At 42.6% G+C, this 18,627-nt stretch overlaps 1 protein-coding gene and 1 long non-coding RNA gene across 8 annotated transcripts in view; one reads left to right on the forward strand and one right to left on the reverse strand.

Annotated features, from left to right (window-relative positions):
* Nucleotides 1-8,462, reverse strand: part of RIC8B (RIC8 guanine nucleotide exchange factor B) — a 116,499-nt gene extending 108,037 nt beyond the window's left edge. For all 7 annotated transcript variants that reach the window (XR_009543268.1, XR_009543267.1, XR_009543265.1 and 4 more), the window contains exons 1-2: nt 8,282-8,462; nt 722-769 (exon numbers count right to left, since the gene is read on the reverse strand). Coding sequence is in view for 2 of the 7 variants with exons in the window: in XM_060164704.1 (XP_060020687.1) it covers nt 722-769; nt 8,282-8,365 (132 nt within the window). In the remaining 5 variants the exon portion in view is untranslated. The remainder of the gene's footprint in view (nt 1-721; nt 770-8,281) is intronic.
* LOC132528693 (uncharacterized) overlaps nt 8,280-18,627 on the forward strand; it is a 28,724-nt gene continuing 18,376 nt past the window's right edge. The window contains exon 1 of the long non-coding RNA XR_009543269.1: nt 8,280-8,421. This is a non-coding gene — a long non-coding RNA (uncharacterized LOC132528693). The remainder of the gene's footprint in view (nt 8,422-18,627) is intronic.

Raw genomic sequence — 18,627 nt, forward strand, 5'->3', positions numbered from 1 at the left:
GCATTTGTGAGGCCAGGGATAGCAGTATAGGGCCCAGCAAACAGACAGGCAGAACTGGTGAGCTTCTCCTTGAGCATCATGCTCTAATCAACTAAGTAAAGCAACCACAGGCGACCCCAACAGGCCAACATGACATTTCATAGCTCTATCCCTGATGCACCCTCTCATAATAACTGCTCTATTCCTAAGCCTCTTGACCCCATTTTCCTCTTTGCCCATGAAGTCAGTGACCAAGACAACTGCTGACAACATAAATAACTGCCAGTGCAGGGAACAAACAGTATGTGGTTGAGGGGCAGCTGCATGAATAGCTGTTTTTCCAAAACTTAACCCAAAGCCAAGCTTTACTATAAACCCAATATTACAATATTAGCAATGCATTTTTGGCAGCCTGCAGTCCTGCCACCAAACAAAGTTAATCGCTGGAGATGAGAAGATATGGATGAGAGTCCCCTCTGAACCCTTCCCATTCCCCTGATTTATGCAAATGTAATGGTCCTATGGGGATGGAGCAGGAGGGTGTTATGTGTAATCCATACTAAACCTGGCACTTGTCTTTATTCTCAGAGTTTCTAAAAACCAAACTGAAGGGGAACTGAAAAGTAAACTATGAGATGAAATCAAGTCCACTGTTTATCAAGTCCATGAATGAAATACATACACATACAGACACACACACACACACACACACACACACACACACAGTAACACCAAGGCTTACCTTTCTTTTATCTTCATCTGTTGATTCAAATTTGAAAGTAGCCCTATGCTGAAGGGAAAAAAGGGAAACAGTGTCATTTTAAATACACAGATTTTTGATTTTGCTATGTTTAAAAATACCTAATGTCTATAAAAAAGTTGTCTTCCCATATCATGTCTCAAAGTTCTTATTAAAGTAAGAGAGGCATGTAAGCAAATAATTGTAAAGCAGTGCAAAAGACTAAAGCAAAAATGTATACAGAAGAGACATAGTACTGAGCCACTAACTACCGAGGGAAATCTGGAATTCTTTGCATATAGTACAGAACATTTGAGCTGGACCTTGAGGGATGAATAGGAGTTTGCCAGGCAAATGGAAAGCATTCTAGGGATGGAAACAAAGGCTCATCTGTGAAGTGGTATGATGTATTTGTAAAATAAGCAGCTCTGTCAGAGAGAAACACAGGACACATGTTAGGGGATGAGAGGAGTGGAGAAAGATGAGAATGGGAAAGTAGACTGGACAGAGATTTGGAAGGATCTTCCAATGTTGCTGAGGAGTTTGTACTTTCTTTATCATATGCAATAAGAAATCACCAGAGAATTGTAGATAGGGAAGAAATTGATAGACTGGCATTTCATAAAAGTAATTCTGTAAGAATGAGGGTTTAAATCATGGCTCCACCACTTATTAGTTAAGCAAGTAACAAATTATAACTGTATTTCCCATGTGAAAAGAGGGGGTACCTAGTTCACAAAGCTGCCATGAGGGTTAAAACAGCTACGACATATAATGTACCATCTCAGTGCCTGGAAGATAGTAAACACTCAGTAACTATTAGGATGATAATAATGATGATGCCAATGATATTGAGGAAAAATATTTGAAAGAAAAGAATGTCATGACTCTCCTGAAATGACTGGCAACACTATATTTTCCACTCTGTAGCTGAAATAGAGAATGGAGTAAGTTGAGTTGTCCACTGCCAGAGAGTGATGGTACCCAAAAAATAGAGCATAAAGTTCCTCAATCTCTTCTCAAGTTTTATTCAAGAGAACCAAGTGCTCTTACGGATCCTAAGTTTTCATTTAGAAAAAATCTTTACTGAACATCTCTCTGCCTTTCCTTTGTATTTCTCATTGGCAACATGGCAACCCACCAGGAGTTAAACACAGTAAGTACTAAAGATATCATCATTACAGGTGGCTCTGCATTGACAGCTTCGCAGAAGAAGCAATTTTTGAAATTAAATGAGATGGAGAAATGTTGACAGAGAACCAGTTCTGAAAGTAAGAAATGGTCAGAGGGAAGACTTAGAGGTAACAGAGAAGGGCCATTTGAGGAAACCTAAGAGAAGCTGCCTCACATACCGTTTGCAAAACAATTAAAATGGATGTCAGGTGGTAAGGCCTTGGATTTAAAAATTTATACCTGAATTGGCATATAGGTGACAGGCAACCAGGGGAAGACTCTGAAGGAGGTGTGAACTCATTCTGGAAGAATATTTTGGGTGGTAGTTTACAGGCCAGATCAAAGAAGAGCAAGACTGAGGACATAAAGCCCTCTGAGAAATGGGCATCAATAATCCAGGAGTGATATTGCTGGAGGCAGTACAAATTGACACCAACTTCAAAAATGAAAGTGATTTGGCAGCACCTAATAGAAACCATAAAAATATTCACAGCCTTTAACCCAGAACTTTTACTGCTAGAAATTTATCCTAATGAGATCATCCAGGGGAGAGAAAAATTATATATGTAATCATATTTACTGCAGTGCTATCGAGTATTATGGAAGAAAAAAAAGAGACAACCTGAATATCCAACAACAGAAGACTGATGAAATAAATCACTGTGCATTCATCTGAGAGAGTATTATACTGCCATTTTTTAAAAAATATGGCTAGGGCTTCCCTGGTGGCGCAGTGGTTGAGAGTCCGCCTGCCAATGCAGGGGACACGGGTTCGTGCCCCGGTCCAGGAAGATCCCACATGCCGCGGAGCGGCTGGGCCCGTGAGCCATGGCCGCTGAGCCTGCGTGTCCGGAGCCTGTGCTCCGCAACGGGAGAAGCCACAACAGTGAGAGGCCCACGTACCGCAAAAAAAAAAAAAGGTTAAAAAGTTCTATAACAACATGAAAAATTATTTATGATGGCAGTAAGTGGAAAAATAGTAAAACATCAAATTGTATGTCTATGATGACAGTACCTACATAAATGTATGGATGATTTCAAACAAAGGCTTGAGTGTTAAAATGCAAAAATAAAAACAACTATATAGGGTTGGTGGAATTGCTGGTGATTCCTTTGACAAAACTCATTGTTGGTATATTATTTTTATAATTAAAAGAAAAATTTTATATAAAAGGTAAATAGACTAATGAATGAGCAAGGAAAGAAAGAAAGAAAAGAAGAAAAGGAAGGAAGAAACAACAAAGACTATAACTTAGGAATCTACAGACCCAAGGTTTAGTAAAAACTAACATTGAATAAAAGATCAAGAATTATTAGATTGTATGGTTATAAACTGAAGCTTAGTAAAGGTTCACTACAAATGAAAACACATAATTGCACTTAGAAACAAGAAACTTAATTTTTGCCATTATATGTGAAATATTAATTCCACACATTATCTGGAATAAATGTACCTAGTTGCCAATGTAATAGTTTTCCTAAACTTTTTTTTTTTTTGCATTTATGGTAAGGGAACAGAAAAAGAAATCGTCTTTTGGAAAGCCCCTTGTTAAGTTATAAAAATATCTTTTAAAAGGTTTCTAAATAGAATTATATCTCTCAAGGTGATAATTTAGAATAGTATCAAGGACTAATTTTTATTTTTCTTTTTAAATGCAAGGCTGATCCTGTTACAAAACCGCAACATTTAAAAAAAAAAAGAAATAAAGGAAGAAAGGAAAGCAAGCTTTCAAAAGCCCTAACTAACATGAAGGCTTAATTTAATTAGCAAATATACTGGTATTGTGAGGCAGTACAAAGTGAATTTAGAATATGCCAATCCATTCAGAAGCAACCTCAAAGTGTAAAACAAAAAGTCCTCTTACATAGTCCAGGATATTTATATATCCTATTCAAATGTGGAGGCTGTACTTCTAGAACTGTCCCAATATTAGGTCCCTATCAATCAGGTTCTTCTAGCACATAAATAAAGACCTCACTGCTATCAGTGTTGTTTTCCTCTCTTATGAGGACTACTCTCAGAGACCTACATGTCTGTCTGTATCTTAAATAACTTTTACCTTTCATTTGGCCATAAACTTGCCACACTTCCATAATGGAATCCTACTGGAGCTTGCTAAGGGGTAATCATATGTCTAGGTGGCCTCTATGGCCACCAAGCCACCTCTCTGGTTATCAACATTGATGATGATGCTAGGCCTCAGTTTCTTCTCCTATTAATTGAGAGTGTTGGACCCAATTATCTTTGAGGTTCCTTCCTGTCTAAATACCCTGGATTCAAGGAACTAAGATACTACTATGCACCCTCAAGGCTCTTGATCACTGTTTGTTGTTGATAATCATAATGATGCCAACCAATCTCTCTACTAAATCTGTTAGCAGAACAAGCCCTAGGAGAGGAGAAGAAGCTTGGACAGCCTAGACTAGAGCAATATATACTTCCCACATTAATAGCTCATTCTATTACTGGAGTGGGGTGACTGGGACCCAACAGTAGCCAAAGGAAATAGTCCTGAAAACCCTTTCTCTTCTGTGCTCAATAACACAGAATAGACAGTGGAAAGCCAACAGGGCCTTGCAAAAAGAGCCCTGGATATTGAATCAAAGACTAGGTCTGCCACTTCTATCTATGTGCCCTAAGGCCTGTAGACAGTTACTTTGTCTTTCTGAACCTCAATTTCCTAGTCCCGAAAAAAAGGGAGAATACTTCAGTCACCCTCGTAAGTTTTAATATGTGATGACATGTGAAAGCACGTAGGATAATACATAGTACATAGCAGGCACTCAATAAATGCTGTTAGATGAATTGAAAGTGAAAAAGGACAACCACTCTTCCTATTTTTAAAAAATACTTTCCTATGCTGAGTCAACTTGCATTATGCCCTTGAGAAACAGACAAGTTTCATTTTTTTCTAGGATAGATAGATCTTCCTTCTCCCCAAGAAAAGAAGGGTCAGTAAATGAAGGAAGAAATCTTGAAAATTAGAATCTCCTTAACACAGTAGAAATTAGATGTTACCTGGAGCCAGACGGGTAAATGTTACTTTAAACATGGTACAAGGTATTTTGCTAACCATTAAAAAGTGCACGGGTCAAGGAAAAAGAGAAAGAATGGAGTATATTCTCTAATTTTTTTTTTATCAGGCTATGTCAACTCCATGCCACATGCTTAATTCCTGACTTTTTCTGTTCAAAACTAACAGTTATGGGTTTTTCTTCAGTGCCAGGCACTGTTCTAAATGATTTACACATATAAGTGATTTAATCCTGACAACAAATCTATGATGTGGGTACTATTATTATCTCTGTTTGGCAGATGGGGAAACTGAGACACAGCAAAGTTAAGTACCTTGCTCTATGCCACGCGGATGGTAAGGCGGGGATCAGAGTTCAGGCAGTCTGGCTCCAGAACCCGTGCTCTTGCCGCAGGACCTCTTGAGCACCTTGACCATTAGTGAATGCCTCCTACATGCATTATGCACAGCATTCAGCATTATACTTCACTTAATTCAGGTCTCATAATAACTTAGGTGATAGAACCCTATGTTACAGATAAGGAAACTGGGACTCAGCCTTAAAATAACTTGTCCATAGTCATGACACTAATAAATGGCAGATCTGAACCAAGATTTATCTGACTCCAAATTCCACCTTCTTTCCATTATACTTGCTGCCTTCTTTTGAGAACGACGAACCAATCATTCTCTCTACATCATTCATTTCCCTTCTTGGTTAGACTCCTCAATGCCCCATAATCACTTCACTCTAAACATTTCCCAAATCCATGCTTCCAGATAAGGAAAATGAGGCACATGGTAATAACCAGGTGCTTTTTCAGGGTTTCAGACTCCATTTCCCATAGAGCAGGGCAATTTAATTCCACCTCCCCATTCTTATTGCCAGACCACTGCAATCATGCTTCCCCTTCTTCTTCATCTGCCTCTAGTGTCTCCTGCCTTGAGGGGCAAAGCCCTACTGCCAACATAAAACTCAGCTATTTTCTTTGTACTCTGGACCTACTATAATCAGCATTAAACATGAGAGCTCTTCTCTGAAGGAGCTGGCCGCGCCGGTCCACGTCAAGACACAGCATTCTCAAGCGTGGTCCCCAAAATACCACCCCAGATGATACACACTGGGCATTACAACTTTAAAGCCATTCCCAATGTGAAAGGAGAGCTGGGGATGTCCAGAACTTAAGCTCTGACAGCACTTGGCCAGGAGTGGTAAATGGAAACCAACCTGGAGGGAGATCAAGGAGAGGAAGAGATAAACTGGAGGAAGCAAATCTGTACTTCTAATTAGTTTAGCCATGAAGGGAAGGAGAAAATATTGAAGGAGGAGATAAGATCCAGTTCGAGGTTTTTTCCTCCTCCCTTCTGCATAGAAGAAAGTTCCTATTTATTGCTGGATACCTGGGATATAATAAGTGCTAAACAAACACTACTTGATTCAACACAATGGCCAAGTTTTCTGTTGTATTTCTTTCTTTTGAAAATCAGTTTGTAGCTGCCTCAAATCTTTTTTGGAAGGCAATTATAAATCAAGTTGAATGAATATACAGTCGGGCCTCCATATCTGCAGGTTTCACAACCGTGAATTCAACCAACCATGGATCAAAAATATTTGGAGAAAAAATTGGAGAAAGTTCCAAAAAGCAAAACTTGAATTAACTGGCAACTAGCTACAAAGCATTTGCATTGTATTTACAACTATTTACATAGCATTTACATTGTATTATTAGTAATCTAGAGATGATTTAAACTATAAGGGAGGATGTGTGTAGGTTATATGCAAATATTATGCCATTTTATATAAGGGACTTAAGCATCCATGGATTTTGGTATCCATGGGGGAGGTATAGGGTCCTGGAACCAATCCCCTGCAGATACCAAGGGATGACTGTAATCTCCACAATATGTACATCTGTGCATTAAATCAATTTCTCCTAAATTACGCAGATATGCAACAGTAAAGCGTATCAGAAAGTGAGGAAGCTAAGATATGAATAGAACTGAATCCATGCATCCTCCCAAAGAAAGCAGCATGGTACTGTAAAAGAGCAGTCAGAAAACCCAGATTCAAATCTCAGCCCCATCTCTCAATGACTGTGTGGACTTGAGGTGACATCATCCTAAATTTTATCGTTTGTGAAATGGGAATACCACCACTTTCCTCATAGGATTGTTGGGAAGATTAAATGGGAGTGAAGGTGCCTTATTTTTTTTATCTTCTCCACATGGAGCAGAAATGGCATACTGGCAGCTCAACAATACAAAGTGTATGGAAGTGCAGTGGTGGGCACACAGCAAACACAGAAAGGGAAATTATGAATGGAGGCAAATGAAAGGAAGAAAGATGTTATATCTAGGGTGTGACGTGGTGTTGGGTGTGTTTTCACAGAAGTCAGTTATTTCTATAAAGTGATCTTCTAAATGGAAGAATAAAGGTGTGGTATGTTACCTTCAAGAGTGAGCATATAAAACTCCTGGAAGGTAAAGTAATGGAGAGCTAACGGGTCTTGCTTGAAGAGACATTCAGAGAAGTGACTGGGATATATAAGATACCTTTTTCATGCAGAGTTGTAAAGTGGAAAGAATAACACCTAGGTTGGAATCCCAGCTCAGAAGTATGACCTTGGGCAAGTTACTTAACCGATCTAGAATCTCAATTGCAAAATGCAGATAAAACCTCACAGGATTGCTGTCAAGATTAAAGGAGATAATGGATGGGAAAGCTGTTAATGTGATACAAACAACAGGTATTATTAGGAGTTAGTCTGCCCCCAGTTACAACATAGTATGTCCATGACCTTGGCGTGATTTCAGTTCCTAGTGCCTCCGTTTTCTCATCTATAAAATGGGGAGGATGATGCTATCTACCCTGTAAACTCTCTGAGAATCAAGTTGGACCATATATATGAGACATCACGCTTTGAAAACTGTACAGTCCTGTACGTATATAAGGAACTGCCATCGTGGCCGATACGTTTTATGCATGTCAAGGCCCGTGTTTATACACAGAAACACGTTATTTTTAAGCTATGCAGGTGAGGAGGACTCGCGTGCATTTATGCATCCATGAGAGGGGCACAGACGCACGCTCACGGATTCCGGGGGTGTGACTTGCACGCTTGGGAAGAGGACCGTGGGACACACTGCTGGGCCGGAATCAGAGGGGTGGGCGCGAGGGTGGGGGCAGGGGGTGGGGATACAGGATGCACGGATGGAAAAGGCTGGGGGCACAAACACGCATGCCCAAGCCGGAAACGTTTTCAGGGGAGAGCAATGCGCATCCCCGGAATGAGGGGGGTTGGGAGGGATGCGATGTGCAAGCCCGGGGGGCGGCCCGAGGGTGCTATACCGCACGCCCGGGGCCAGGGCTCTTTACCTTATCGCTGTAATCCCTCAGGACCCGCTCGATAGCCCCCGCCTCGCCGGCCCGGACGATGTAGAGGGCGCGCTCCTCATCCATGGCCGCAGGTGCGGGGGAGCCGCGGCCGCTCTGCGCGCCCAAGCCGCTGCCTCCAGGTAAACGCCTCGCGCCCCCACTCGCTCGCTCGCTTCTTCCCAGCTTCCTTCCTTCCCTCCTTCCCTCCCTCCCTCTGCCTCCAACCCGCCAGCCTCCGCCCGGGCAGGCCCGACGTCACCGCCCCTCAACTTTCACCCCGCGACGTCACTGGTCCCCCAGCAACCGGCGCCCCGCGGCCACCCCCGACAAGGCCCAGGACTCGGTAGAGGCCTGGCGAACGGCCTGAGGGGGCAGTCAGGCCCGAGGCCCTGCTAGCTCTCCTGCCTCTCCCTCCCTCGGAGAAGAGTCCAGCCTTTTAAATGTGCTTTCACAGACAGAACTGTTCTCTCCTGACCCTCTTCTATGAATCATTTTCCTCAGCTGACGAGAGCGACCCGGTTCTTCCCCGCCCCTCTAAGAGCCAGCAGCTAAATGGACTACAATTCCCTGCGTGCAATGGGGTCATTCCACTCTTCCATCTAACTTACCGGAGTGCCGAATGGCATGTCGGGATTAGTAGTCATCCAGCGGGAAAGACTTCCCTCCAAAGGCATGCTGGGAAGTGTGGTCCTGCGAAGGCCGGAAACCGGAGTCCGGCGGCCGCCTGAGGCCAGCGGCCCAGAGACCGTTAGGGGGAGGGCCTAAGCGTCGGCTCTGCCTCCTTTTTGTTCCTTACGGAGCTGACCGTCCTGCTCGAGCCTTTGCTGGTTGGACTGGTTGACAGCCGCGGAGACTGGCACCCCTTGGTGGGAACTGTCATGCACCGGTTTAATTCCCTCTTTTCTCGTTCAGCGGTTTCGGTCTCTTTGAAATTCTTTCCTTCCTTCCTTGTTTGCGGTCATGCTATGTATTCAGCTACAATAATGTGGGAAATTGCAGGCAGTTCTCGGATAAAAAGGGGACTCGGCGGTTTTTTGCCTTAATAATAATAGCCGCCTTGTATCGCGTGCCGCCGGGACTGCAGACTCAGAGTTAGGTGATTTCTCACGACACTTGAGATTTTTGTGGAACCGTAGGAACCCGAATAGGTTAAGTAATTTGTCCTAAGTCACACAGCCAGTAAATGGGGAATTCGAGATTTGTATCAGCGTCTTTCCCCAAAGGCAGCTGCTCTACAACCGCCGGTAAATGTGATAATACGGATATACTAGTAATGATGGTGATGGTGATGATGATGGAGGCTCACATTTGCTCAGTGTTCGCTACATGCAGACATTCTGTTAAATACTTTACCTGTGTTATCTCAGTCAGTTTCTCACAAATAAAGTCAACAAATATTTGAGCATCTATGCTGTGCCAGGCACTGTTCAATACCATTCAAAACTGTTCAGTATGTTTACAGTGCCTGAAAATGAAGCCCCTGCTGTTGTGGAGCTTCCATTTTAGTGCTTAACCCTATGAGGGAGGTACTATTCTCATTTTAATATGAGGAAACTGAGTATTGGAGAGGTTAATAGATTAATTTACCGAGGTTGCAGAATTTGGAAACTGAATTTGAACTTGGAACCTATCTATGCTCTTTCTGCTCTCCCAAGCTAGTTGCTAGAGAGTGGATGAATTCTCCAAGTAACTTTCAGTTTTCCATTCCAAGCAGCCTTTACCAGAATCATCTTTCATGCCAGCCCTGCTTGCCTCTCCCTCTTGAGCTGTGCTAAAGAGGAATTAGAGGGTTTTTTTTTCTATGTGTCAGACATTGTGCTAGGCTCTGAGAACTTAGAAATAAAAACAAGTATGCAATCTGAGCTCATGGAGCTTTTGGTCTTTCTGTGGATTAGACTTTTCACACAGCAAACCTTTATTGAGCATATTTGTTGAGCCAGGTATTGGGGTAAGTGCTGTGTCCATAATAAAGTCAGAAAGATTTTAATCTATCTCTTTACAAAGCACGTTCATGGAAAGGTCACGGTATAGTAAGCTGTATTCCTTAGGTAATAGTAATATCTTCCAGTTATTTTTTTAATCATTTACAAAACATTTTAATATACACCGTCTCAGTGGATCATTGAGGAAGGTATTGTTCCCATTTACATATAGGAAATCAGGCTCAGATTAGTTAGATTACACCAACTGGGACTCACACTGAGAGCTGTAACGTAAAATATTCGGGTGCTTACTCTCTGTCCAGTACTGTACTACGTGCTTTTTGGGTAACCATATATTTATTTTTGGAGCAAGGGCTCCTGCGCAGGATACTAACAAGCATAAAGTATCTGAGTAGAGGTTTCTTTTAAAGAGGGTCTTATACACATGTGTTTGAAATGCCTGTTTACCAGAAATAGGCTATGTTTTTAGGCTCCAACCCTGTACTTCCAAAAAGAGATTTAAAAAATGTGAAACCACATGAATTAATGGGAAATTGTACTTTAGTAAATCTTAATTAAGCACCAATATTCTGATTTTATAAATCAAAAGGATCTTTGACTCTAATTCAAGTCATCCTTTGACCACTGACGAGACTCTGGTCCCAGAAAAATTAAATGACTTGTCCAAAATCAATAGTTAAAAGCAGACTCCGGGACTAGAGCCTAGACTAGCTAAATCCTGGGTCACTACATCACTTTACCTCCCTGAATATTTAGTTATGTGATACTTTCAGTGACTAGAGTCTCTGGTCCAGCGGTAACTCCAGTTCCTGTTGATTCTTGCATGGCTTGGTGCCAAGGAATTAGGATTTAGAGCCTGGGTAATCAAAGCAACAAATATTTATTCACAAGTCACTGCTCTGAGATGTAGCAATATAATTCTGTACATATATATGAATAGTGATTTACTGTTCTCAAAATATCTCCACGTAGATCATCTGATTTAATCCTTGTAATAGCTGAAAAATGCAAGGTCAGTAGGACAGGCACTATCTTCCTTTTTATAAAGAAAAGGGAAGTTCAGTGTGTTGATTAGCTTGCTCATAAGCAATAAGTGTGCTAGTAAGTGGTATAGTTAAGGGCTAGAAACACTGGGCTCTGATAGCATAAAATGTTATGAACTTACAGGTCAGGGCCAATGAAAAAACCCTGCAAATAGTTACTAGTCATTTATTTTCGACTTTGATATATCCTGCGGTGGCATTTCCTCTGCCGTGACAATGGACTAGTTGGAATGTGCCAAATTGAGGGTCTTAAAGGAGCACCTGGTGCTAACAGCTTTTAGAATCCAAATCTTTCACATGTAATACTTTTTATACATTTTCTTTAGAAGAAAGCAGAAATTAAAAAACTAAACAGCTTGGTCTAGTTGCTACAGCTCCAGAACTGGAGTTCAGAGAATTTTGCTAATTCAAGATACAAACTGTCACTCAACAACCACTGTGCCACTATGTGAGGCTACTCTCTCAATGTCTCTTAAGCCATGGTGTCCTCAGCTGTAAAATAAAGGAACTGATCCAGAAAGAATCTTGGTTGTCTCTCAGTTCTAAAATTTTGTGATTCTAAGGACAACAACAAAACCACATTTGAACACGCTCATTCTTTAGACAAATCTGTTAATGAGAGTGAGTTTGTACATATCAATGTGTGCAAATCAAAATATCAATATGATACATGCAAATCATTGCTTGGGCATACCTGCAAGGATTCTGATTCAGTTGATCTGTGGTGAGGCCTGGGTATTGATAGTTTTAAAAGCTTCCCGGTGGATTCAAATGAACAGCCAGGGTTGAGAACCACTGGACTAATATTCTGGTAGAATATCCACCACTAAACTAATTTTTTGCTAGACTACCAAGCTTAGGTGCACGTGACTCACTAATTAGTCTTTGAGAAATCAGAAAAATAAAGCAAGGTAAAAGTTATCTTAATTTCATTTTCTATCAAGAATGAAGTCTCCCTTTTGTAGCAAAGTTAATTAACATGATTTGTACCTTTAACAAATATTTGGTGCTCATTGGAGCACAGCATTGTCTTAGGTACCATAAAAAAGAAAAACAGTAAAATCAATTGATCCTGTTCTTTGGGGATATAAAAAACATCCAGGCAATCAGCAAATCATTTCTACTGATAGGTAGGAACAAATTAAATGTAAATATTATGCAAATCAAAGTAAGATAAACATTGATGGAAGAAGAGTAATCAGAGAAGCCTTCTTGGAGGAGGAGAACTATATAGAGAATAGTACAGAGAGCTTCGAGGGCTAGCAGATAGGGAGAAATGCCAGGAGAGAAGTTCAGGAGCCCAAAACTAATGAAACACTTGTTGAGAAATAATAATCAACTTGGTTGAATTTGAAAGCCAGCAAGGGAGATTTCCTTAGAGGTCAGCTGGTCAGCAGGATAAGGAAAAATTAAATCTGAGAGACATTTAATTATCACTTTTGACTCTATAACCAGCCAATCCAACTTGAGCTTACAACGTGTTACATTCCTAGAAACTATCTCACAATACCATACGACACAAATAGAACTGGGAGACAGAAAAGGGTCTGTTGCCGACTGGTGTCAAACCCTTGTGCACGTTATTTTAATTTCTCAGGATCTTATTTATAAAATTAGAGTTTAATTAGATGACTTCAGAGCTTTTTTTTTAACTCTTAGAAATTTATGACTACTTGATCCAGGTTTTCAGCACCTTTATGAGGTTCCTCCACAGTATTCCCAGTATTCTAATTGCTAAAATTGAGCCCATGCTGTTAGTCCTTGGCAAATTACCTATAGTTGTTCAATACTGATTGACTATCCACAGTGGGGCTCTCAAATTAAGCACACAAAATGGGCGCTGCCCTTTAGGAGTTTTTATTTATCCAAGAGCTGGAATGTGGGTCAGACCTATTTGCATCTCGCTGGCTTGGAATCCCATCCAAACACCTCTTGGGAAAACCCAGCGCTTTGGGTGGCAATGCTGTAATGTGGCGAAAGAAGTTGGACTGGGAATTGGAAAACCTGGTTTTTAGTCCAAACTCACTGTGTGAGTCTCAGAAGCCCATCATTTGTCAAATTCCTTAAAACCCTTCTGGCAACCAGTTTTTTGTATCTCAGAGGAAGATTTGAAAGCCAAAGGACTCTACTTGCCCTCTTTGAGCATTGATTTTCTCAACTGTGATGAACATAATAATATCTACTTTGCAGGATGTCTTTAGGGTTAAAGGAGATGGCTGTCAGAGTGGCCAGCACAGCAGACCTGGCATGGAATAGCCACTCAAATGTTAGCTGAACTGGAATACAAAATGCAACCTCCCTCACAATGATGTTGGAAGATGTGGGGACAAAGGTCATGTTATTCCTATCGATGCACAAATGTTTGAATTTTGTTGTTGCTGATGTTGTTTTTAAGAACACAAAAGTAATTCCAACACACTGCTTTGATCTTTAAACCTTGTAGTTAATGTCTTTAACACTGACACGCTTTGACATAAGACAGTTTGGGGATAGTGACTGTCATATATGTGTGTAGGTAAGTAAGGAGCCTAAAACACTACACACACACACACACACACACACACACACACACACACGCACACACACACGCACACACACACACACCCCATATCAATGTCTTTGCAATTAAGCTTTTGAGATTCACATGTCAGAGGAAATATATTCTCACAGCCCTTCTTCCAGTCACTTCCTTTTTAGCTCTGTATGCAGTAAAGCGTTAATTTACTTACCAACATTTGACTAAACTCTTAAGGTTCAACCCTAGGAGGAGGTGGCAGTGGACAAAGGATTATTGTCATTCATCATCAACACACTTTAGTCTTCCCCTCCAGTTGCCTATGAAGGATTAGCATTTCCCTGAAAGGAGGAGGACAGAATAAATTGCATCTCCCGCCAAAGAACTGCCGGCTCCTTTCAGCTGGGGGCACATACCGGGAGCTTTTCCCATATTAGTCAGCTCTATCGCAACTTTTGGGCAGTGCCTGCATCTGACTTTCATGGGTTTCAGGGTCAGTCAAAACAGAATTGTAGGGTTGTTGAGGTCAGAGGCCACTGCTGTCAAAGGGTAGTGACCTGAACAGCAAGAGGGAGCCAGCGCCCCCCTCCACCCCCTCCAGTGACTTCATTCTAGTGAATACTTGGCTCATTGCACCTCCCCTGCAGAGCTTTTTTTTGACCTAGTAATAAAAATCCTCCTGTGACCTGGTATTTTTTTTTACATTATTATTTTCTTTTGTTCCTGTTTCTCTATAGAATGACCAAGTCTTGGTCCTTGATAACGTATTGGTTTGTATGTACCCTGGGAAGTGATGGAGGGAAAACTGGTCTGCTGTTAACTTACAGTGAGTGGATGCCACCTCAGGTGCAGCTTACAATCTGCCTTCATTTAACACACAAAACTTTCCCAGAACTTCTGAAACTCTCGTCAACCCCAGCAGATTCTCTTACCACGGTCAAGGTTGATTTAAAAACTGCAAAGCCGCTTAGGAGAGAGGAATGGGGGTGGGGTGGGGCAGGAACAAAAGTAGGAAGGAGGAAGAAGGCAGGGCGCTATAGCAGAAAGAGCACAGGCTCTGGGAGTGGGGCAACGTAGTTTCCACATCCCAGCTCTGCCATTTACTGTGTATGACTCTGGCAGGGCACTAAACTGCTCAGAGCCTCTGTCTCTCCACCTGTAAAGAGAAATGATTATACCACTGACACTTCTCAAGGAGGTTTTGAGAAGTGGAAATGATGCCTCTGACGGGCCTGGCACGCAGCAGACCCCCAGAAACGGAAACCTCTATGGAGTGAGGCAGAGCTGTTTCAGGAATGGACCATATGTCACTCAGTGTGAGATGAGGAAAGCGTGTCTCATTTAAAGCTTGTCCTTCTGTCTTGATTACATTTCGGTTCTTAAGAAGACATCTTGCAGTTTGTTTCCGAGAGGTGTAGCCCGGGCCAAGACATTTCGGATTCCATCTCTGGTGGGGGCATCGTTTGGCAGTTCTTTGAGAATTCACTCTTCTGAACTTCTTTCAGTGGCTTTCCCTTCTATCAGGAGACTATTTTAAATATCAAGGATCAGCACTGCAGCTGCTTCTGAGGCTGATGCTCTCACCCCTGCTGTCTCGGTCAGACCTCGTTATTTTTCATAATAGCTCTTAAAACAACTGGTTTTAGCTCTGGAGGCATTTATGATGACAAACGGAGGAATAAAACTGGGGAGCCCTATTTCTCCCACCCACCCTCTCTCGTCACCCACACTCTTTTCCTAGCAACAGCTCTTTTCTCAACTCTTGGGCCTACGTCTTCCGTCCCACCTACACCAGTAGCAGCAAAATATGGGGGTGAGAAGGCTGGAGTGGGGGGTGGTCGAGGTGCAGGAGGAGGAATGGGGGAAGAGCTTCAGGGAGGAGGCTGATGAAGCACAAAAGGTTCTGACCTCCTTGGAAGAAGAGGAAACCACAAGGGCTGGCTTAGCTTGGGAGGCTGCCAAGGAACTGAAGCAGAGAAGGGCCAGGTTAGGAGGGCAGGCGGCAGAGTGGTAGGGAGGTGGGCTGGGCTGAAGGACAAACAAAACAGTACAGTCAGGGAAAGGTTTGTCAGCTGTGGGGACACTGTGAACAGTGTGGATGACTGGCATCTGCCAGTCTGTAAAAAAGAAACTTGGGGTGCCTATTCGGGGAAGAGCAGTCCCTGGATCTTAGAACTTCAAGGTGGAAGCGGTGGTGTTTCTCAACCCTGGCTGCATATTAGAATCATCTGGGGAGCTTAAAAGGCTACTGATTCCTCATCACATTCCAGGTCTAGTATTGACTGTGGGTGGATCCTACCTATCAGTATTTTTATAAAGTTGACAGAATAACTCTGACGGGCAGCCAGGGTTGAGAACTGCTGAAGTCCAGTCCTACTTAGAGCAGGAATGTCCCTTCTGTAACATCTCTGGTGGAACCAAGATTTAATCTCAGTTCTACCTCACTTTGAAGCCAGTAAGTACATCCACCTTTTTTCTTTTAAGCTTCCTATGATGATGATGTGCATACTTCAGACTCTTGACTAAGTCTGAGCTCTGAGCTTCAAGAGATCTACAGCTGCCCCTCCCCACACTCTTTCCCCTGTAATAAAGGGAGACTAGCCCCTTCCCATGATTTTTTTAAAAATCTTTCGATTCTGCCTTTAAGGGGTATGAGAAGCTGGGACAAATAGCCTGTTTGTTTTTGCTCTTTCCTTCTCCAGATTCACTTCAGACATTTTGATTGATGTCACTTTAAAGCAAATATTCAGGACAAGTCTGGAGGGAGGGGGAAATAGCAGGAGACTGCCATCCCCAGTGGAGTCGTGTAAGAGAGGCTGGGGTTGGATACGAGGAAGAGGTGTTGCTTGGTGATGGTGGTGCAGGTATATGGGACTCAGCTCCTGGGCATGAACCGCAGTCCGTTTCTTTAGCACCAGCTGGTGGAGCCGTCGCCTTCTCTCTCATTGCTGCCTTCCTGAATCACTGCCCAGCTGCCAGTCTGTTCTTTGTTTTCCCTAAGCTGTCCACCCTCCTCACCCAGATCTGCCCGCCCTGGTCCATCAGCACACAGACTATAATTCAGGATGTCACAGTCATAGAGGAGGTCCGCTCGAGGTCCAGTGGGGAGGTGACCCCTCCAAGGTCACATGGTGGCAAAGCCACGGCTCCCTTTCAGTTCTCTTTCCATGATTTCGGCCCCTCTCCTCAGTGAGGTTGGGCTCACTCGATGGCAGACAGTTTTGATTGGTCTGTAACTGGGTTGCTGTCTCCGAGGGGCCACAGATCCCCTTTCTTTCCAGACCTGGGCTACACTAGAGGCCTGACAAGGACACAGCAGGATGGGTGCCTAGGACGCCACAGGCCTGTGACGTGGGCGAGCCATCCTGGCTGCTGTTCATGACTTCAGCCAGCTTCAAGCTGGCCAAGTCCTTTTCAGAGAGAGTCCTGAAGAGGGCAGGGTCCCTTTATTGCCAAGACTCCTCTGTGCACCCTCTGACAAGCGGCTGGCCCTGCTCCCAGCTGCCGGCCTTGCCCATTCCCTTCCTGGTGGCTGGCTAGGGGCCACCAGAGGGAGAGAAGATGCAGCTGAGTCATGAGCTCACAGCAGCTGTTGTCTTCTTCTAATCAGATCCCTCTGTGTTCTGAAGTGGAAGCTTTAGAACAATTGGGAACATAAGCAGTATGCTAAACTCCCAAGACATGGGGACCTTGTGCTCTGGAGAGAGCGTCCAGTGGCCACTCGCCTCATCTGAAGCTGCCTCCTTCCTCCTACGGCGCCGATGACTCCCGGTTCTCCGCTGTGCTGTGACGAGGAGGCCCTTGTTCTCTCCTCTGCAGAGTTCCTCGAGCAACCGCTCTATTTTCTGGGATTCAGGCTCTTGTTGATTGTGACTATTTTTGCCTAAACATCTGTGCATTTAAAGAGCTTGTGGTTGTTACTTGTACATGGGTGTTGTTTATTCTGCGCTGCTGCTACCTGGCTAGAGAATCTGGCAATTGCTTAGTTTTTTTGTGCTTAGTAGGTCGAAAGTCAGACTTACTACACCCATTCGTTTGTGGAGCACGAGCTTTGGATTGCAGGAGAGCAATAGGTCTGGTTATTCTCAGGCTTATTTTCAGTGACTAAATATGAAATTTTATTCGTCCTCTCCCTTATTTGCCTCATATAAAACCAACTAATGGACCTTGGCTGAAAGAGCAAACTAATTTACCATCAGAGAGTGAAATCCAACATCTGCTTCCTTTTGGTAGAACAACATAGCTAATTTTTTTTAAAGGGGATGCTATGTAAAATGTATAATTTTAATCCTAAAATTAAAATTTCAGGTATAAGTATGTTATGTAATAGCAAGTAAGAGCTTGGCTTTAAAAATAAATCTTTCAAAATGCAAATTGAGTTGTCAAATTCTCATGCCTTTTAGTTAAAATAGTCACTACTGCCATTTCTGGAAATCTGTGGCTCTGAATTTCTCATAGATCCTAGACTCTTAACATTTGGGCAAAACATTTAATCATTTTCCCTCTTGTGTCCTCACTTCCCAACCCTAGAATCAAAATGCAGTTTTGGAGAAGAATTTGTTGGTACTTACTAAGTATTTAGTACTGTTACTGTTCTTTTCCACAAGTTTATTGGCATTTAAAGCACTGTGCTTGAAATATCTTTACAACCAGTGATCATTAAAGCATAATGAACTAAGTACCAGGGGACCTCTTAATGATGCTGGTATTGAAGAATAATATTCCCTGCAAGAGCTGAAAGCCTCCTGCCCTTTGCTGACGCTAGCCATCATGAAAACTTCAGGTAAATCCTTGTATGTAGAACTGGTTCCCTACATCAGGCTGTGGGTGCTAAATCGTCGTTTA

The sequence above is a fragment of the Lagenorhynchus albirostris genome, chromosome 11, assembly GCF_949774975.1.
Source record: "Lagenorhynchus albirostris chromosome 11, mLagAlb1.1, whole genome shotgun sequence".
Lineage (NCBI taxonomy): Eukaryota > Metazoa > Chordata > Mammalia > Artiodactyla > Delphinidae > Lagenorhynchus > Lagenorhynchus albirostris.